General features: G+C 52.4%; 9 protein-coding genes across 9 annotated transcripts; 5 read left to right on the top strand and 4 right to left on the bottom strand.

Annotated features, from left to right (window-relative positions):
- Positions 1-1,266: 1,266 nt before the first annotated feature.
- BJX68DRAFT_257861 (uncharacterized protein) lies at positions 1,267-2,767 on the top strand (the record flags this gene model as incomplete). Its single annotated transcript, XM_071043422.1, has 3 exons — positions 1,267-1,668; positions 1,715-2,131; positions 2,192-2,767. 3 exons carry the CDS (start codon positions 1,267-1,269, stop codon positions 2,765-2,767), a joined length of 1,395 nt encoding a protein of 464 aa, XP_070894879.1.
- A 517-nt stretch (positions 2,768-3,284) lies between these two features.
- Positions 3,285-4,032, top strand: BJX68DRAFT_244909 (uncharacterized protein). Its single transcript, XM_071041403.1, has one exon. It carries the CDS (start codon positions 3,522-3,524, stop codon positions 3,894-3,896), a length of 375 nt encoding a protein of 124 aa, XP_070894880.1. The 5' UTR covers positions 3,285-3,521; the 3' UTR covers positions 3,897-4,032.
- A 222-nt stretch (positions 4,033-4,254) lies between these two features.
- BJX68DRAFT_244910 (uncharacterized protein) lies at positions 4,255-5,541 on the top strand. Its single transcript, XM_071041404.1, has one exon. It carries the CDS (start codon positions 4,400-4,402, stop codon positions 5,081-5,083), a length of 684 nt encoding a protein of 227 aa, XP_070894881.1. The 5' UTR covers positions 4,255-4,399; the 3' UTR covers positions 5,084-5,541.
- A 237-nt stretch (positions 5,542-5,778) lies between these two features.
- Positions 5,779-7,298, top strand: BJX68DRAFT_244912 (uncharacterized protein). Its single transcript, XM_071041405.1, has 3 exons — positions 5,779-5,900; positions 5,998-6,241; positions 6,348-7,298. Exons 1-3 carry the CDS (start codon positions 5,832-5,834, stop codon positions 6,962-6,964), a joined length of 930 nt encoding a protein of 309 aa, XP_070894882.1. The 5' UTR covers positions 5,779-5,831; the 3' UTR covers positions 6,965-7,298.
- Positions 7,299-7,508: 210 nt separating this feature from the next.
- On the top strand, positions 7,509-8,592 carry BJX68DRAFT_270789 (uncharacterized protein; the record flags this gene model as incomplete). The annotated part of the gene is made up of 2 exons (XM_071046770.1): positions 7,509-7,978; positions 8,127-8,592. The coding sequence occupies 2 exons, from the start codon at positions 7,509-7,511 to the stop codon at positions 8,590-8,592; spliced, it is 936 nt and encodes a 311-aa protein (XP_070894883.1).
- Positions 8,593-9,219: 627 nt separating this feature from the next.
- On the bottom strand, positions 9,220-10,420 carry BJX68DRAFT_244914 (nucleotide-diphospho-sugar transferase). The gene is made up of 2 exons (XM_071041406.1): positions 10,398-10,420; positions 9,220-10,337 (listed from the first exon to the last, which is right to left on the bottom strand). The coding sequence occupies exon 2, from the start codon at positions 10,262-10,264 to the stop codon at positions 9,440-9,442; it is 825 nt and encodes a 274-aa protein (XP_070894884.1). The 5' UTR covers positions 10,265-10,337; positions 10,398-10,420; the 3' UTR covers positions 9,220-9,439.
- Positions 10,421-12,603: 2,183 nt separating this feature from the next.
- On the bottom strand, positions 12,604-14,130 carry BJX68DRAFT_244922 (uncharacterized protein). Its single transcript, XM_071041407.1, has 2 exons — positions 13,474-14,130; positions 12,604-13,414 (listed from the first exon to the last, which is right to left on the bottom strand). Exons 1-2 carry the CDS (start codon positions 13,907-13,909, stop codon positions 12,720-12,722), a joined length of 1,131 nt encoding a protein of 376 aa, XP_070894885.1. The 5' UTR covers positions 13,910-14,130; the 3' UTR covers positions 12,604-12,719.
- A 613-nt stretch (positions 14,131-14,743) lies between these two features.
- On the bottom strand, positions 14,744-16,296 carry BJX68DRAFT_270793 (uncharacterized protein; the record flags this gene model as incomplete). Its single annotated transcript, XM_071046771.1, has 2 exons — positions 14,744-16,194; positions 16,254-16,296. The coding sequence occupies 2 exons, from the start codon at positions 16,294-16,296 to the stop codon at positions 14,744-14,746; spliced, it is 1,494 nt and encodes a 497-aa protein (XP_070894886.1).
- Positions 16,297-17,779: 1,483 nt separating this feature from the next.
- Positions 17,780-19,569, bottom strand: BJX68DRAFT_244926 (ankyrin repeat domain-containing protein). Its single transcript, XM_071041408.1, has one exon. The coding sequence runs from the start codon at positions 19,516-19,518 to the stop codon at positions 17,839-17,841; it is 1,680 nt and encodes a 559-aa protein (XP_070894887.1). The 5' UTR covers positions 19,519-19,569; the 3' UTR covers positions 17,780-17,838.
- Between the last annotated feature and the right edge of the window lie 219 nt (positions 19,570-19,788).

The raw sequence follows: 19,788 nt of genomic DNA on the forward strand, positions 1-19,788 counted from the left end.
TTGCAGGGGCGAATGTCACCACCAACGCCAAGCATGTCGTTATACACGCCTGCACCGGCACTTTTCCCCATCCCCGCTCTTTCTTGTCGATCCCAGGGTCTCGCACGGCCTCATGGGTCGGATAGCGGTGCTAGCCGCTTGGCAGCGCGGATGATGTTATTCTTCCACGATTCTTGTCCATCTTTATTGAACTCTGTTTTGCGCCCCCGTGGGCCATTCTCGCACGCGCAGGGACATCGGGCATATACATCGCGTGGAGGCTGCTTACTGATCGCTCATACGACATGCTGTTTCCTGACTAGCTTCGGAGAGAAATGGCAGGCAAGGCTGGACGCGGCAGGTCGTGCGCGAGGGGAGGGGTTCCTGACTTCGTTCTTGGAGAGGCTTGTGTGGCCAGCCAAGACATGCAGAAGCTCTTCCAAGTTCCCAGCCCAACATCCCGGTCGCATATAGTTCATGCACCTTGGACTTGGTCTCTGCCCGGCGCTCTGGGCGGCGATCTTCATGTTCAGTGCAGCAGTCCCTGCGAGCCGGATGCCAGTTCCGACCTTCCAGGCCCAGCGTCACACTTGAGATCGCGAGCCTAGCGCTGCTTGCGAACCATGCCTAACCCCCAACCTGCTGCAGAATCCTCGTATTAATCATGGAAATGACAAGACTGTCCAAGAACTTGTGCCGCATTTGCTTGATTTGTCTTAGATGCTGAGGGATCAGTTTTTCAGTCTTCGTAGCGCGGTAGCCCTGGCTCTTCTCTCTCTAGCCAGTGTCACGACATCGCCAAGAGAGAGTCCTCGAGGATCGACTATCCATCAGTTTCCAGGAACTTTGCTGTGTTACCCTCGCTCGTGTGGGGGATGACGCTATCGCGGGGACTGATGTGCAATAGGGGATTTACTGCACGGCGCTCATCACACTCTGCGCAGGCAAGGCGATGGGTGCATGTTTTCCCAATCGGGAAGCGCTGGTGGCCGATCGATATCTCTTGGATAGATCGAGGTCAACTTTGGAGGCATCTTGACAAACTATCGAGTTTGCGTGCTCTGTTGCAGAGATGTCGAACATGAACGAAATCATCAGGAGAATCGTGATAGAACTCCAAGTCAACTACGAGCAGACGCAACTTATAAAGGGTTTCCTTTCGCTCGATAATCTGCTCAAATCTTCTCAGAGATCATCAGACTCCGGGTCCAATCCACTCTTTCATTCCTATTCTTTGTTCCCTGCCAGTCCACGCCTCAGTCGCTCATTGGGCCGCCCGACTTCACCATGAAGTCCTCTCTGATCCAACTGATCCCACTCGCCTCCCTCGGGTCCGCGCTCTCGATCTCTCTGCCGCCGCTGATTCCTCACATTCCGGGAGTCACCGAGGCCCTGAACAACATCGTCCCTCCCCTGCCCATCCTGCAGGTCCCAACTGCTGCCCTTGACAGCCCGCCCTTCGAGGCGAGCGACATCAAGCCCAAGAAGATTGGCTACTTCTGGACTGGTGCTGGTGACAAGCAGCACAAGGACTTCCTTGCCACCTACAGTCTGGACGATGATACCTTTGGTACCCTCCTCTGGATCACCGATGTCCCCTCCAGCGGCAACGACCCTCACCACTTGGGACCCTCTCTTGATGGAAAGTTCCTAGTTGGTGGTGGTCTCCTCTCCCTGCTCAAGACTCAGGTATGCCTTCCCCTCTTTTCTCACGATCAAACAACTAAGTCATCAGGACACCGCATTCTACTTCGACACGTCGAACCCCTACCGCCCCAAGTTCCACAAGAGCAACCGGGCCATCCTCTCGTCCATCGCCGACGAGATCCGCGCAAAGCCCGATGGCGGTTTCTACATCACCTACATGGGTTCCGCCGTGGGAACCAGCCCCGGCCGTCTCGTCGAGACCGACGCCGACTTCAACATCATCCACGAGTGGCCCGAGGACGTCGACGGGACTCTGAACATCCTCGGCGAGCAGTTCTCGCCTCACGGTCTGAGCATCGACTGGGAGCGTGGAAATATCCTTACCTCGGACTTTGTCGAGCCGATTAGTATCCTCAAGCCCAGCACTGGCATTCGCCGTGCGAACACGCTTCGTCTGTGGGATCTCGAGACCAAGCAGATTCTCAACACCATTACCATTCCCAACGTAGGTTTCCATCGCTCTCTAACGTCATCGTCATTTATACCAGTACTAACAATGTCCTAGGGCGGCGGTATCCAAGACGTCAAGCACATCCCCGGCAACCCCGAAGGCGCGGCTCTCGCAACCGCCGTGCACCTCGGCCAAGTCTGGATCATCTACCCGGAGCGCAAAGACGCCAACGGCAAGCCCGGCGTGGCCGAACTCCTCTACGATCTCGGTCCCAAGGCCCGCGACACCGTCGCCATCTACACGGACATCACCCAGGACGGCCGCTTCATCTACCTCACCCTGACGACCGCCAACCACATCGCCGCCCTCGACATCACCGACCTGAACAACGTCAAGCGCCTCGACGACCCCGATGAGGACCAGCCCACCATCGGACCCCACTATATCAAGGTTACTCCTGACCAGAAGCACATTGTTGTCACGGATTACTTTGTGCAGACGGGTGAGATTGGTCTTATCAACACTCCGGCCGATTTCAAGGCGCTGTACATTGATATCGAGGACGATGGATCGCTGAGCTTCAACCGGTCGATTGACTTCTCTCGCGAGTTCGCCAACAGGGGTGGAGCCAAGCCGCATTCGAGTGTTGTCTTTGATTTCACTGATCCTGAGAACCCGCTTTACTACTAGATGGTTTTGTCTTGACAGGCTATCTAGCTTGGTATGAGTGATGGATGGATGAGGATGAAGACGTTGGTGGAAGGTGGTGTATATTTTTGGGGTGGTTGTTCGATTCTTGGCTGTCTCTCTGTACTTAATCTTCCCTGCGTACTGGGGTCTAATTCGAGGCTGGTCTGGCATATAATAAGAATCTTTCTGACGAGCATTTTTTCATGCATGCGACTGGTCATAGTCCAGAATCCTTTCATACCTTTCTTCAGGAAAACAGCTTCCATGCTGCACCATCTCTCTCTATCAACCGTATGTCTTGACCGCTGTCTGTATCACAAGAAGCAGTTTCTCGCAGTCTTAGTCGAACTGAGCTCCGCATGGAATACTCTCCCACCCAAGGGCCACAAGATGCCTCTCGGTCAACTTGGACCGATCAACCCCGTCCACCGTAAGCAAAACCTTTACCACCTCATGCTTCCTATAAATCGCCGCCCACCCCAAGGGCGTCTCCCCCGCCCCGTCCGGCGAATTCACATCCAGCCTCCCCGACGCCAACAACACCCTCACAACATCCACGGCCCCCATACTCGCCGCCACAGACAGCGGCGACCGCCCCATTTGATCAGGGAACTCCAAATCAACGCCATCCACCCCAGCAAGGAGCTCCACAGCGGCAGCGTGCCAATTGTTCACCGCGACAGTCAGCGCGCTGTACCCCGCCGCGTTCCGCAAGTCGGGTTCAATCCCGGGAACGGAGAGCAGATACTGTACCATGGCCGCCTGCCCATACGCGGCTGCTACACCCAGCGGCGCGAAATTGCCGAACGCGGGCTTATTCACCGCGACTTTCCCGGTACCTAGCAGTTTGCGCGCAAGGCCTACATTCCCACGCATCGCAGCAATGCACAGCGGCGTCTGCCCATGCGCACTCACGAGATCCGGCTCAACCCCCGGCGCGGCCAGTAGGAGGTCTACAATCTCCGCGTATCCCTTATTACACGCGCAGTGCAGGGGGCCCTCGTCGACATCTGCCAGGGTGTTGGGGTCGCCGCCTGCGGCGAGGGACTTTTTCGCGGGGATTGTGTGGCCGTGCCGTGAGGCCCAGAGGAGGACGGAGCTGTGGTTTTCGACGACGTCGCGTTTGTAGAGGTAGGGGTCTAGGAGGGTGTGCAGCCATTTGTTTGGGAGGGTTAGCGCGTAGAGGTCGCGCGGGAAGGGGAGGTATGACGCGATGAGGAGGAGGAGTTCGTTTGGGAGGGAGAGGAGGGACATCTTAAGGTGGAATCATGGAGGTGAGGGGTTGAGGTGGGGGATTGCGCGGGGCAGTGGACTGGTTAGTGGTGCCCGAGGAACCTAATCTTATCTAATCTGGGTATAACTATCCTTATAATAATCTATAATAATACTACGAGCACTATAGTCACACCTATCTTCCATCTCGGCTTAGGTAATAATCTGACTGAATCTAATGTGCAGATTTAAATTGCAACTCCGATCTCCTTTGCGTTGATTCTGCCAAGATTGCAATGAGTCACTGCCTCGCATACATGCCCTTTCAAAAGCCTGGAGAAGCCCAGGGCGGGAGATTGCCACTCGTTCATACTCTCCATATCGGTTGAGACAATTGAGGCAAAAGACAGTGTCATCAAGATGGTGGCCCTCCTGACTACAGTTCCCGAGCTCCTGACCTTTACTCTCCTCTCTACAACAACATGGCTATCGCTCCACTTCTATGTCCGCCACTCCGGTCCAGTATCCTTTGCGAAACACATCATCAAACTTAACAGCTGGATATACACGATAGTATCCTTGCTAATGTTCTTCCTCGTTATTGCCGCGCCCTCATCCCCAACAGGCCCAGGCACTGGCAGTACTAAGGAAAGCCACCATCTTTTCCCTGCTGCATCCACGCGATACATTTACCACCTCTCCAAATTCTACGAATTCCTCGACATCTTCCTCGTCTGTGCCGCGGGGAGCCCCATAAACCTGCATTTCGCCTTCCACCACTTGACGACGCCGTACCTTACATTCGTCCGTTTCCTCCCCGACCGCGAGGGATGGCGTCCATTTGCGGCAGCCAACACATTCCACCATGTGCTAATGTATGCGTATTTCGGGGGCGCGTCACTGCTGAGGCCGATCTTGCCGGTGACGGGATCTTTGCAGCTCGTTGTTGGAATTGTGGTGGACTTGGTTGTTGGGGTTAGGCTGTATAGGACTAGTCATGAGGATTATGGTGATGGCCTTTGCTGGCCGTACCTTGCTTCTGCGGGCTTGCTGGGGGTTTATTTTGTGTTGCATGTTAGGGATCTAAGGGCGCGGAGGATCTAGTGTGAGGATTACTATCTTTTATCGAGGTTCGGGCCCTTGAAACATGCTTCATCGAAGACAGGGCGTGCGCGGTGAAGAATGTCGTTGGATGTAGTAGCCATCGTCTCTTAAACAACTTCCGGGAATGGTAGCGGCCACCATACTGCCCATTCCCCCCAAAAGCTGCGTGTTACGTAGCCGCACGACTGCACTGAGCAAGCAATTCGTTTGTCTTCCACAATAGCCGAATAAGCTGGTTCGCGGGGTAGGTATTGGGCCTGGACCCTGCCCTGATGCGAACATGAAGCATACTCTCTAGCATACTCTCTATATATGGCTTGTGGGCTAATGGGGTGTTCCTCCTGGTTTATTAGGAATACGTTTCTCAACCGTCTACACTTCGCGATCAAGTAGGCAAATAGACATATCCATCCTCATGAGTCACGGTCAACAAGCGAGCTTACAAATCTATTCTGGCCACGCCCTTCGTTGCGGCTCGAGGGATGGTTCGTGTGGGGTCCCGCTCTTGGCGGGCAGAGAAATGCCAGATCTATCGCCCAATCGCACCGCCGTACTGCACTGTTGCCGCGTGGCTGCCCTGGCCTGTTTCACCTGGAATGACACCTCCCGAGGATATTTTTAGGTCACGCCAGGGTCCCAGCCGCCTGGAACCCATATAATTGTGGACAATGCTGTCATTCACACCCTCGATGTCTCTTACCTCCGCCACTTTTCCCAAAGGCAACGATTTCTGGTCACCCTTGTGACCATGGCTCCGGGCACCGAGGGAGTCGACAATCCCTTCCACGTCTTGATCAGCGAAGCGCAACATGACCCTGTAAGTGCCTTGTATTTCGTGACTTGTCATAGAAGCCCACATACACTTTGCCAAGGGCCCTCGCACAAATCTAATAATACTGACTGCATTCTTGAAGACTGAACTACAGCGGCTCTACGAGCTGCACCGCGTGAACCGCAACAGCCAGCAGCGCGGGAAAATCCTCTCAGAAAGCTTCCCCGGATGGTCTGTAGATACCATCCTGTCACGGCTTGAGGGACCTGACAAGGAAGACGGCTTTGTCGATCCTCGCAATTGTTTGGTTATATGGGCCCGCCCACCGCCTGCTGTGCGCGAGGTAATACGCTTTGTCCAGGACGAGTTGAAAAGCGTGGCGCCTGGTATGTATGCCTGCCAATTTCGAGATCCACGGGATTAGCACAAGCGGAAACCAGGGCAAGCGCAGCGTATACGAGTCTACCTAGACTAACTGGAAATCTCGAGCAGCCCTTTGGCTCATGCCCCTCGAGAACCTACACACAACCGTCCTAGAGGTCGCGCACTCTCGCACAGAAGAGGAAATCGAGGCGCTCGTGCAAACCCTGCACTCACCGGCGGACGTCCACCCGTCGCAGCTTGCGTCGTATTCGGTAACCCATCCAACCCGTCTTGTCAAGCCGATGGTGAGCTTTGATTCTGCGGCCTTGGCACTCAGCTTCGTCCCGGCCGCGGGTGAGTGTTCGCAGTCCCAGTCTGCCACCAACGCCGACCGATACAGCTACCACCATCTCCGCGGGGATATCTGGGATCTGGTGCGCAGGGCCAAGATTCCCGTCGCATCGCGCTATGTTGTGCCCTCGGCGCATGTTACAATTGCACGGTTTATTTCGCAAACTGGGTTCGCGGTGGGGGGTAATGAGAACGAAGCTGTAAAGGTCGATCGGTCCCAGGTGGAAAAGTTTATTGATAAAATTGCCGAAATCAATCGCAAGCTCGAAGCGGGCTATTGGCCTCGAGATGATGCGGTACCAGCGGGCGGCGAGTGGGTTGTTGGGCGCGAGGGGCTGGTTATTCGCAGGGGTCGCGTGTGGTACGGGGGAGGCGAGGATGTTTCACTTGAGTAGACCTCTTTCATGTTGTTACAGGGGGTCTGCCTAAATAGAAAGTAGTATCGTTATATGAGCTCACGGGAGGAAGATGGTTAGATGATTGCCTACTATTCATGTCCTACGAATAGTCTTAGCATGAGGGTACTTCTGCAGCCGTGCCCTCCATTTAATTTCTTTCCCCTTCCCTAGCTCCGTCCTCTATTCTATTTCATAAAGCTAGCCTCGGGAGAAGAACCTATAGCGTAGACATATACTTTCAGAATAGCCTATACTGAGGGATAGCCTATCTAGTGGTTTTCAAATAGCCTACCCTGGGGAGAGGAAAGGGTGCTACATGGTCCCATTAGCCAAAACTCGGTATATCCGGAGCGCCACCAATAAAGGAGGTCAGGCTCTGACGACCACAAATTAGCCTGATGTAACTTTCCCCAGGAACTATATATGGTCGCGCGGATCGCACCTTGCATGTGCAGAACCCTGGCAATTGCTGAAAAAAACCCCCGACATCCAATCCATCCATATTGTATCTAACCCCAATTTACCTCACTCAACAATAACAATGCCCTCCGCCACGAGCATCTTCGACCAGACCATCACAAACTGGGGCCCCCTCCCCACAGCCTACAGCCTCCCGGCCTCCTGCGCCTCCTCCACCACCTGGGTCCTCGCACACACGCTCCGACCTGAAGTCCCGCTCTGGCCCGACTGCCCCAGCAAAACACAGCTATGCCTACCAACCCCAACGGACCCTAGAGCACTCAAAACCCTCATTGAAGCAAACGAAATCCCCGGCGATGGACATCTCGGTGTATATTACTCACCCGGCGCTTTTTGCCCTGGGGGCTGGAAGACGGTCGGTGCTGCGACGCGCGGCGAAAGGACGATTTCGCGGTCTGGGTTCCTTGCTACTACTACCGGGACTATTGTTACGGCGGATGAGGAGTGGGTGCGTCCGATGTTTTATAATAACGATGAGGCGATTGTTCATCTGTTGGATGTTGGCGAGATGGCGGTTTGGTGTTGTCCTGAGTATGCCCCGTCACCCCACCCCACCCCCCTTCTGTAGCTTGCTCCCTTCCCGCGGCCCGATAACGGAAAGAAAAGAAAGTTTTCTGAGTACTAATTACGCCGTGGGTCTATATCGTCCTGATTGAAGTGAAAACTCACACGCGGTTAGATCCATGACAGCCTTACCTGAGGATGGAGCATGCTACTCCACACTCCCCAGTTTCAGGCCCGCCACCGCGTGCCGAGCGTTCTTCACAAGAGCAGACGTCGCCACCTACACGACCGGATTCCCAGGTGATGATGGACAGACCACAGATGGCGAACTGTATGTGATAACCGCTATGACGACTGGGACTGTGGAGACGACGACTTTTTCTCGTGGTGAGGCAACGGATTGGATTGCGTACTCGCAACAGCCGGCGATTCGGTTTATACAGGGCGTGTCGGCATCGATGGATAACGGTGAGGGAAGCAATGACTCTTGGGGTGACTCTAGTGAGGATGACAGGGCGGATCCCAGTGAGTCGAGCAGTGCGGGTAAATTTGGTGCTGGGCTGAGTAGATCTTGGGGAGGGGCTTTTGGAAGCTTGGTTGGGTCTGTTGCTTTGGGAGCTGTGCTTGTACTCGTTCGTTAGGTGCAAAGGCTGGGTGGATAAATCGACTGCTCGCCGCGTGCAACGCCCCAACAAGTAGATCCACGTACCGGATCTATATTCAATGTCTAATCTGTATAAAGGTACGTTTAGTTGGATTAGCCTAAGGTAGACTAAAGCAAAGCCAGCCTTTACTCCATATATAATAAAGCCTGTAGAGTAAGGACTAGACCAAGTATATTATAGGAGCTTCTTAGTAGCTTTTAAACAGAGATTCTGGAATAATAATAGTATTATTCATAGTTACGCCCCCATGACCACCCCCGCAATCTTCAACCCAACCATTGGCCACAATCGGAGTGCCAGCCGCCACACCCCCCGGAACCCCCAACCCACCCATTCCCCTGCTGTACCTGACGCCCACGCCCAGCATCAAAACAACCCCCCCGCGTACGGAATAGCACGAACAAACAAGCGATTCCTAAGCAAGTTTGATACCATATACGCCTGCAGGATTGGGACAGAATCAATGGTTGGCCTGTGGAAGATCTGCGAGAGAACCTGGTATGCACGGGGAATATTGAGAGTCTTCTTGTCTGGGCGGAGATCCCTGTCGAGGATTCCGCGGGCGATATCTGCAGTGAGGGTTACTCGCCCGACGCGGATGGGTTCGCTGAAGGTTAGCGTGTTGCTGCTCGTATCTGTGTCTTATAGTAAATATTTAGGTATCGGAAGTAGGAATTAACTAAGCTAAAAGAGGAAAAAGGATCTAGTGGACTTTTATAGTAGTAAATAGCTCTATTGCTATTCTTCCATGATTCCAAGAGGTCTGGCCGGCCGAGAAGAATTACCAAGGTCGCCACGGGAAGCGCCTTCTGGTTAGCATTCATCACTTCGTCAGCGGCAAACAAACAGCCTTCTGAGCCGCATGATAGTCCTCATAGAACCCCGTCCACATGAACCTATCCGCGCACCGTGGCCGATCCTCGGTCGCGACGTCGTCTTCCGGACACTCGGGCAACACTTCTTGCCACTGCTGCTCAGAATGCGGCAACCAAGGCTTCGGCAACGGCCAGTCACTAAAATGCACCAAATAAGCCCTCGAAGCCTCGGCCATTGCGTTCCATTCCGCATCCTTATCCTCTGAGAGATACCGACTGTGATCTTTAGTCCGAAATTCGCCGGTTAGTAGTGCATAACGCCGGTGTGGGAGGATCATCGCCGAGTCACGAAAGAGGTGGTTGAGAACCTCCATGTCAAATGCGCCTGAGGACTTGGCTTCGTTGATTATCCGGTGAAAGTTGCCCTGGTTTGGCTCAATGAGCATCACGTGTGACCCTAGCATTTGGTCTTTAATACTGGTGTCTGCATCGTTGAGCCAATAGGCTCGCGGGACTGCTACGGGTGCGAGAGTTGAGAGGAACAGGTGGTCCATGTTATTCAGGACCATCGAGTCAGAGTCAAACACCAAGACGCGGGTGTAGTTTGTCAAAGCAAAGGCATGGAACTTGGTCAGGCTTTTATGCCATGTTGGATCGCCGCTCGAGGTCGAGAGTATCTCGACTGGGTGTAGTTGAACATGGGGATATTTTTTCCGGATATTGCTCAAGGCGGTTTTCTCGCGGCTTGTCCCGGGCTGCAGCGTCATTTTCTTTTTTAGTGACAGTTTATTTGCGACCGTGAATTTAGGTGTTATGGCGGGATCGAACCTCATTCCAGTCCTCGGGGTGGATCAAGACCCGATCAAAATGTGTAGCGAACCGATCGAGGCGCACAAAGTTCATCATCTAGAGCTATTCAGCCGGTGAAGCCCTCGACGGAGCGTGTCAGGTCTGGTTTATTCCTACTGCGTTGCACAGGTAGTCGAAGTCTGTTGCATATTGAACATAGGCGAACCGAGGATTCTCTTGTTCCGTCGTCCAATGCGGCACCAGGCCCCTGAATGCTTCTGCTGATTCCGACATGGTTGTGGCCGCTGCATTGACCAAAAGAAGCCGCTTGAAGGCGAAGAGAAGCACAAATGTCGCGACAGCGCATGTCGCGATCACCGCGCGTCTCGCGGATAGCAGCATTGCAGGTGTTGCAGATCTTGGCGGGGGCCACGGAACTGGGGAAGTGAAGAGCACAAGACCATGTTCAGTTAAGAGGGGAGAAGGAAAAAAAGAGCCCATCTGCAGCCTGAATCCACATGTCTCACGTTGAGGAGGCTGAGCCACCTAAAGTGGGGTTTACGTATGTGTTTGCTGTACGAACCTCGGCGGGCCTTGGGATCGCACTTAATGGGCCGAAGTGTTTATAAATTCAAGGCCCAGTTTTATTGGACTACGTGTTACTATTATGGTTCCCTCGGGGGAAGTCGTATGTGAAATGTTTGTTTCACTTTGGGTGTTTGGCGGGCATACGACGGCACTCACTCCGCCACAGAAGTACTGAGACAAAGACGCGTCAGCGCTTTTATATATAGCAACTTGCTCTCGGCATTACAGTCTAGGCACCAACTCACTTGAATCCAAGCATGTGTTGCAGCATAAGAAGTGCTGTCGAAACCAGTAAAAATTCAACAGCTTGGGCATGGTTCTTTGTCACCGTGCTGGTCAGCGCCACACGCCAAGTACTCCGTAACAATAAAACTACCAATGATTTATTTGCCGTGTTTTGATATAATCCACCTAGCCTGTACTTGCCGGCCCCTGGACTAACATAGGTAATTAAGCTATTGTATGTAGCCCATGACTATTGGACCAAAAAGAGTCTGGAGGGATCACACAGAGACCAGGTGGTGTGTAGGGCTCCCACATTTGCCTATCCCTATCCCCTCCACTTCAACATCCATAGCCCGAAGTGTCTCTACGCACAATATACCTCTCAAATCACAGAGCGGTTAATTTATTGGCATGTAGACTACCCAACTACGACAAGTTCCAATTTCGATAGTATTTAGTTCTAAAATAGCTAGGGGTACGAAGGATAAAAAGAATGACTTGCCTCAAGGGACAAATTCCTAACACCAAGGGAGTGTATAGAGAAGTCAAGAACAAGGTTACATGAAGTGTGAAAATACAAGGCCATCGAGTTCTCAGATCTCGCAACAACTAGACAGGGTTAGCGGGACCTGAGAAAGCACATCGCCCTGGTACTATGCGTTCCACCATCCTGTTTAGCCATATTTGGAACAGCCTATCCCTCCCCAAACATGAAAGGCCACCGCGCTAGTTCCTCACGCCACACCACCCCTCATTATCAGCACCCCTCATTATCAGCGAGCAACCATTAACAAACATGTGTCATAGCATTCAGACCATAGATCCGGCCGTTGTCGGTCGTGAAGTGGAAGTAACAAGTGGGAGGGATCCAGTCGCGCTCCCGTCTGAAGACGTTGATGCCCACAAGCATTTCGCTATAATATCCTGCCTGGACACCGCCGTGACGCTAAAGTTCCAGGAGACGAACCCACTGCGATACTCAGTTGTTTCGATGAAGCCATTCTTCTTGAGTTTCAGAATAGTCGCGGTCGCAGGCGATTTCTCTGACTACCGTACCCATTGACCGATCAGGCCATCTCATCACAATTCTCCATGTTTATTGCTTTAATGAATTCAACCCCAACCATGCCTCCAAAAGCGCGTCAAAGCCTGCTAAACAGTAAGCCCATAACCCTCCTGCTATAAGCTTGTCTATACCAAACTGAGCTGCAAACCTTCAACCTAACTAGGACTATCAATTTTCGTCAAGCCATCCGGCCTATATTTCGCCTCATCATCGCCTGTAATACCAGCAGACACCGTCCTCCTTGCCCGCTGCGCCAGACGTTCGGCATGGCGACTCTGCAAGAAAGCCCAGAAGGCGACCCCAACAACAGTGGCAACGGTAAGAGGCCCCGTAACAGCCCAGTAGATCCAGAAGTGCTTGTTAGCGACACTGTCAATTGAGGCTTTGGTCCAGTCAAACAGCGGCATCGCGAAAAACGTCTGCGCTAATGGTTAGGATACTCAGGTTTCTTCCCAATCCTCCTAGTATATCATACGAAGAGATAAAAAAGTGACTGCAACGTACCGCCATAAAGGTACCAGGTAAGAAAAATGTAGTGAGCACCGCCACAATTTTCATTGCTGAGCTGTCGCGCTTACTCGCGGCTGCTATCTCTTTCGAGTCCTTGGCCAGTCCAATGTTCACCATCCCGTCCATTTGCGCGACGAGGTTGAAGACCTGAAAGATGTTAGACGGGCAATCTCGAGCGTTTCAAGCACACCCAAATCGAAGGAAAAGCATACAACAGATTGTTGAGTCTCCATCCGTTCCTTCATCGCCATATAGTTCAGCGCGCTTTCGAGGTTGCTCATGAGGAACTCGATCCGTTCCTCTAACATGCGCGATGGCTGCTCCAGCCTCTGTCGAACATCTTCGGGCTGAGACGCGCTGAGATAGTGGACTTTCCGCTGCACAAATTCCATGGACCGCCGGGCTTCACGGAAGTCATTCAGACAGAAAAACATTCTGCTCTGCGCAGTTCCAAGCCGCCGGATCAACGTTCTCAGCTTGGCAGTGCGCGCGGGCACGCTCTCGGCATTATCTCCGGGGTGGGCGTTGATGTCGTATCCGGTCTCCAATTCTATTTCGCGAAGGGCGGTCTCGGCCTGCGCCATCTCGTACCGTGTGCCCAGCTCCAGGGATGCTTCCAGGACGGCTAAAAGCACAAGCAAGGGATGCGGGCACGTACAGAACTGGGATGCGAGCTTATCAAAGCAGCGGAGTGGTACGGCCTTCTCGTGCAGAAGGAAAACTCCCTGGGTCACGTTTGTCAAAGGATCGTAGCGTAGGGTCACGCCAGTTGACCGATGGCTGACGCTGTTGCGATGTACGATTACTGGTTATACAGGTTAGCCAGGTTGTCATGGACTGAATTTGGGCAACAGTAGAACTTGCCATAAGTTCCATCCGGTTGCAGAAACATCCCATCAGCGCCAGTGCTGACAGAAGCACCATGTCGGTAGACGGGCGGCAGTCCGAGTGCAGTATGAATCAAATCTATTGTGCGCCTCGACATGCCCGACGGAAGGACATCCTCATCATTGAGGGGTATGATGAGGATTTTGAACCCTGAGGAAAGCTTTTGATTCGGGTCGGAGGGGTATGGCTCGCCCAACCATGCTTCAACCATACTGATTGGGAAGGATTTTTTCTCGGCTTTTATAGCCAAGATTGAAGGCTTTATGGAATCCTTATTATAGTTCCAGCATTCGAGTGCTGTGACATTGAACTCCGCATCTTCTGAAGGGAACCAGAAGTCCAGATAGGATGAGTCCCATACCCATTCTGGGTCCGTAGAATTTCTTGAGCTCAAAGGTTCGAGCTCAGACATGGGATTGGTATTTAGCGAAGCTGTCCAAAGATGCCAAAAACAAAAAGAATGCCTGTGTTATGTCTCTCTTTTTTTTGACTGGAGCCCGAAAAGTGAGGGTACGAAGCCGGAAATTAGTGCGATTTTACCCCGCTCTTCAGCCGCAAACTTGAAATATGCTGCCTCCTTTTCTTTGCTCATTACACTCCAACCCCTGCTATACCAAAGCTTATGATTCGACGATTGGAGCAAGCAGGCCAGCCGTGTGGACTCAGAGCTCACGGATATCAAGAGTTGTTCAGTCGGCGGGCCACTAACCTACCCCAATGAAGTTTGTCCGTGAACCAAACATGACGGACAATTCAATTCATGCCAGTATAAATAAGGTGGATTGCGGATGGACATGTCGACGCTTGCAATCGCTCAAGTAGATTGAGGCTGACCGGTTTGTTATGTCTGCAGTAACTAGCACGTGATAATAGCAGGCGAGAAGGCTGGTCAGATCCAAACAAGTCAGATCACTGGACCTGCGCGGCGGCCCAAACGCGACTTCCCACAAACTGAGAATCGCCTGCCTTCCTAACAGTTAGCGCCCAATGTCTTCTCTAATCATATTAGGCTATGAGCCTTAACGAAATCTATTATCTTAAAAATTCCATCCTTATTATTATAGCTTAGGCTTGTAGTAGCTTCCTCTCTAGCTTATACATATATCTAATAGACCTTACCCGTGCCCTAAAGACAAACAAACTTATATAAAAGGCTTGTTTATAGAGCAACACTAGCTTTTATAACCATTAAAATGTTTAAGGTTAGGCGCTAGATCTAAAGGTTTAAGACAAATACTACATAGTCTCACATGGCAGTTGACTTGGCCGCTAAACTCATCAATCGAGCCTCTAACCAGGCGCTCAACCCCTCTGCAGTCTCATCGCTCACTACACCCTGTTCCCAGCCAAGTACAATGGTCATCAGTCCGTTCTTCACAGTACATATTGACAGGCAGAAGGGCCCCGAAAACCTGGAAACATTACCTGTGAATATCGCCCTGTCGAACGACGCTTGTCCGACCGGCAACCCATCCTCGGCTATCCAGCCATTAATAACCCCGATATTCGTCGTCTCACAACTGTATTTGCGCTCTCTGCCTCGCATATCCAAAAAGTATTTCCGCAAGTCCGCGATATATTTCAGCAGACTAACAGTGTGATTGCTACGCTTATCAACGGCGTTGCGGATGTGGCGTGTGCATTCTCGCGCACTGGCCCAAACTCGCGAGTTATCAACAGCGTTCTCTTCCTCGTCCGTGTCCCCGACCGCACATGATATAAATCCGCTGTCGTTGGATGCACTTGTTGAGAATGCGACGCGTGTACTCGAGACATAGCATCCCATATCCCGCGGTCCGTGACCTGTCAACTTACGGAGCGAGTAGGGAACCGAACAGCTGAAATGCGGATACTCGGGATGCAGCGCTGCAATGCGCGCTGTGAGTAATGTCACGATAAGTGCGGTGATGGTTGTCTGCTCACGACGGCAGCGCGTTACTAGTTCGTCGACAACCGGCCAGGGGATCGAGGAAAGTCGAAAGTTCGGGATAGCTGGATCGGGGGAGTCGCTTATCACTGGGCCGGACCAGTGTTGAGGATCCGCGGTGGGATGAATAAGGTCCTTGAAAATTGTCTTAAGGATAAATTTGAGCTCTAATCGCAGGGACCCGCTCATCTCGAGGTTTGGTAGTAGAGGCTGGTCGGGAGGGGCTTGAACGATCGCTGCGACACCCAACGGTTCAGTGGACAAGCTGATTTCCCCTTCAGCCAGTTTGTTTAACGCATCAAGGAACGTGAGATGAAAGGCAGCAGTAGAAATCCCATCAGCAATTCCATGGAAAAAGAAACCTCCAAGATTAAAGTGAACATGCTGTTCCTGCTCTCTGCTCTCCGGAGATATGGCGGCCACAATACGCCAAAGCGGGAGCTCATCTACGTGGTCAAAACTCAGACAGTGCTCTTTTTGAATCCATTCCATAGGTGGGGTATCCTTATCAACCACTGTAACGAGTTTTCGTAGGTTTATTTTATCCAAGCGTCGCCATTTTGGTTTTGATGTCCCGTACCCTTCTAGAACGGCAGACATAATCGGGTGATGGCTTATGGTTTCGGCGATAGCGGCATAAAGAAGGCGTTCGAAGCCATTGCTATCCTCACTTAGAATTAATAGTTTGGGCACTTTATATAACGCTGTTAGCTGGACCTTCGTGTGGAAGTTGACATGATGCTGTGCGATATAGTAGCGTTCGAGATACCCTGGATGAAACAAAGCATTAGTTGCGAGTGAAGGAGAAGAGAGTGATCTCAATACTTACCGATCGGCCGAGATAGAGCTACAACCGTGCCAGATTTAGCCATGTTGAATGAATCGCGATGGAAGCAATGGAAAGGCTTCACTGCTATATTCCGGCTTCTTAGCTATGGTTCATCAAGGGTAGACACAGTCATATCAACACTTGCTTGCGCAAATAAGACGGAGGCAGAGGCAAGACCTGGACATGAACACAGGAGGAGGCTCGCCGCTGACGAGGACAGGGGTGAAAGCATGTTTTGTGTTTTGCCAGTAGCAGGAGAGATTACTCAGCGGAAGGAGGGTGATGATTCCGGCATCCGTGTTCTTCAATGTTGCAGGCAGGAAGGGGCTTTGTCCAACAGACCACCCACCTTGGAAGGCTACGTTCAATATCGGTTGACTAAGTGGAGCCACCCTTGATTCCACTTCGATACGAACACGAGGATCGCTCCTCATTGGCCGTTGCCGCTCGTGTTCGTATATTCGTGTATATGTATTGGAACGCTCGGCCGAAGTGGGACTAGGATCAAAGGGTCTGATATTCGAGGATGATCGAGTCAAAGTGGAGGGTAACCAAGAGATCAGGGAGCCGCTGTCTATGGCAGAAGCTTTCTGTTGAGCACGGCGCGGGGTCAGCTCTACTTGAAGGCCTAAACTGCTCGACACTCATCCGTGTTCTTGTCTTTCATTATCTTCCTCCGGTCAGGTATCTCGCGAGCGGCGCGCTGGCAGCATATTGGGTAACTTAGACAAGAAAGATATAGAGCCTGAACCAGAATTTAGGGGCATTCGAAGCGGCGCTGCTTAATCTCTATTTAATATTTGTCCAGAATAGTCGTTGTAGATATTCTCATCATCACCCAACCTCAGACGTTTGCATCGTCACTCGGACGATTTAATATCAGGAACCCGGACCAAATCGTCCAGCCAGTTCAAGAGACGGTTTCACACATGATTTAAACTCATGAAAAGCGATATAACAAGAGCTTTCAGTGATGGTCGTAGATATCTAATGCCAGGTTAGTCCCGGGTGAAGATGAAGCGCTTTCGCGCACTGGATGGAGTCAACAGACCAGGAACTCCCATGAAGCTATTTTCACCTTCGCCTGTTGCCTGTCTTACTAGCGAATAGCTTGAGGATTTGGGAGACTCTACTTCTAATTTAATAGAAAAGGCCATGTTAGCCGCTTAGGCTTCGCAGGCAAAGTCCTAAAGGTAGGGTGGCATGGGCGCTAAGCCTAACCAGTCCTGACCAGGCGCAAAAACTTGGGTGAACATGGACATACAACAGTAGGGATTCGCATGTGGTCACCCACCATACTACTAACCTACCGGCGTGTGGCTTAAGTACAGCCGAGCGGACGGGAAGCCCTGTTCTCCAAACCCTGTGGTCGTATGTAAGAGTCCCCAGCTGTTTGACCCTTAATATGACAAGCCTCTGCGTTGCTCAATTAGATGTATCTGCGCTCCTAATGTCTGAAAGGGAGCTAAATATGATCCAAGGAGCTGTATTGACGCCAAATCTGGAATTACTAAATATGTTAATCAGGCAGCGACCAAAGGGGCAGATGATTGGTACACTACATGTCTATATCCACTCCACACCATCAATACCCATACCCCGCAGCCTTCTTCAGCCCAGTAAACCACCCGTTCTGTTCTAGTTGCTGGGCATTATCTAGTGCCACAGCACCATACTCAATAAGCAAGTCAGCCACCTCTCTATGCTTTTCCCCCAGCGCCAACGGGGTAAAGCCATTGTCGTTAACCAGATTGATCAGCGGTCCCTGACGAATAGCCACCTGCAAATATGTAGGATCCGCGGTCGAAGGAGCCCCAAAATCAAACATGCCCGTTCGTTGTATTTGCGGGGGCTTCTTATGCATGGCTAGGAGCTCGTCATCGTCTGGTATCCTATCGTTGCTGCCCCATATGGTGGCTAGTCTGCCTGATGGCTTGGGGAGAGTAGTTGGGGAGCTGCTGTGCGGTAGGCCTGACAAAGTGGCGAGGAGAAGCCGGACGGTTTCGCTGTGCCCACGGCGAGCCGCGTTGTGCAGTGGAGAGGAACCAGAAATGTCGATGACCTCGACATTCGCGCCGTGGGCGACAAGCAGGCGAATGACCTCAAGCTTCTCGGTCTTGCATTCTGTGGCAAGTAGGAGGGGCGTTCTCCCGCTGCGGTCCCGCATATTGAAGACCTTTGGTGTTGCTGTGACGAAGTTTGCTACTGTGCGCACTGTATCCAGGTCTCCGCTGCTGATCGCTAGATGGAGGATCGTTTGCCCGTCCATGTTACGCCCACTATGTACCCCACCGGCGATGTGTGGTAGCATGCGCCGAAAGACATCGCTATGACCGTGCTTCGCAGCTAGCATTACCGCATTGTTCCCTGTGAGATCTGTTGTCCCTTCCACATCGAGGTCGCGACGCTTCCACAGCACGCTCACAATGCCCTCATCACCCACAGCCGCAGCAGCTAGAAGAACCACAGAGGGCGCGACGGGCAGCATACGCGGGATTCCGAATTCCAACACCAGCCGCTGACAATCTTCATCACCGGTGGATATGAGCTTCCGCGCCATTGACGCCCTATTACTAGTAAGAAGGGAGAGCACACTCCCACCCTCGGCTAGGAGCAACTCTCGTAAGATCCCACTACTGGGCCTGCGCCCATATAACCCATCCCCACTCGCCAAATCGAGCGCCGTCATTCCGTCCTGGTTACGCGCGTGGACATCCGCCCCCGCGGCGAGCAGTAAGGATACACAAGACGGCGCCTCGTGCTGGTCAGAAGCGTGGTGGAGCGGAAAATAACCCCGTTGGCCTGCGACGTCGGTCCTCGCGCCTCGGGCGAGGAGAAGAGAGACGATGGCCGGGTGGCCGGCGACAATGGCCGCAACGAGAGGTGAGTCATCTGGATGGTAACCTCGAAATAGGCGAGGGCTTGCCTGCAGTTGCTCATCCTCTTGCTGGAGCTCTGTCGGCGCGCCATGGTCGAGCAGCTGCTCCGCGATTACGACGTGGCCGTGTTGTGCAGCCGCCAGCAGCGCTTTGAATAGCACGTTGGTTTCGGGCTGGCTGTATCTGAGGGCCCTTGCGACTATCTGTTTCTGATTCCTTGCCGCAGCCCAGAGGAGAGCTGTGCCGTATCCAATCGCGTACAAAGTGGGCGTTAAGATGGTCTGCGCGTAGCGACAAGTCTGTAGAAGCTGGAAGATGTCAGACTGGTCTAGTGCCGAAACACAGAGGAGAATAATCTCATTAGGAAGGCCAAAGAAATCGACCATTGCTAGGGAGTTGGAGGGGTAAGCAAAATCCAAGTAGGGACACAGGGTTGCTGGAAGGATGGAGGTGGGGAGCAGCCAAGCCAAGGATCGGAGATACGAGCACATGTCACCCGGTAAACTCCTTGTCGATGCGAGCACGTGACACTCGCCAAGGACCTGGGTTGTTCAATGCCTAACGGGATATGTGGAGATATACTGCTATGAGGTCTGTTCATACAACACGCCTGTGTATGGACTATCTATCTACTTCCCCCGCAGCGTATGATAAGG

This window comes from Aspergillus pseudodeflectus (assembly GCF_044049435.1).
Source record: "Aspergillus pseudodeflectus strain CBS 756.74 chromosome Unknown BJX68scaffold_53, whole genome shotgun sequence".
Lineage (NCBI taxonomy): Eukaryota > Fungi > Ascomycota > Eurotiomycetes > Eurotiales > Aspergillaceae > Aspergillus > Aspergillus pseudodeflectus.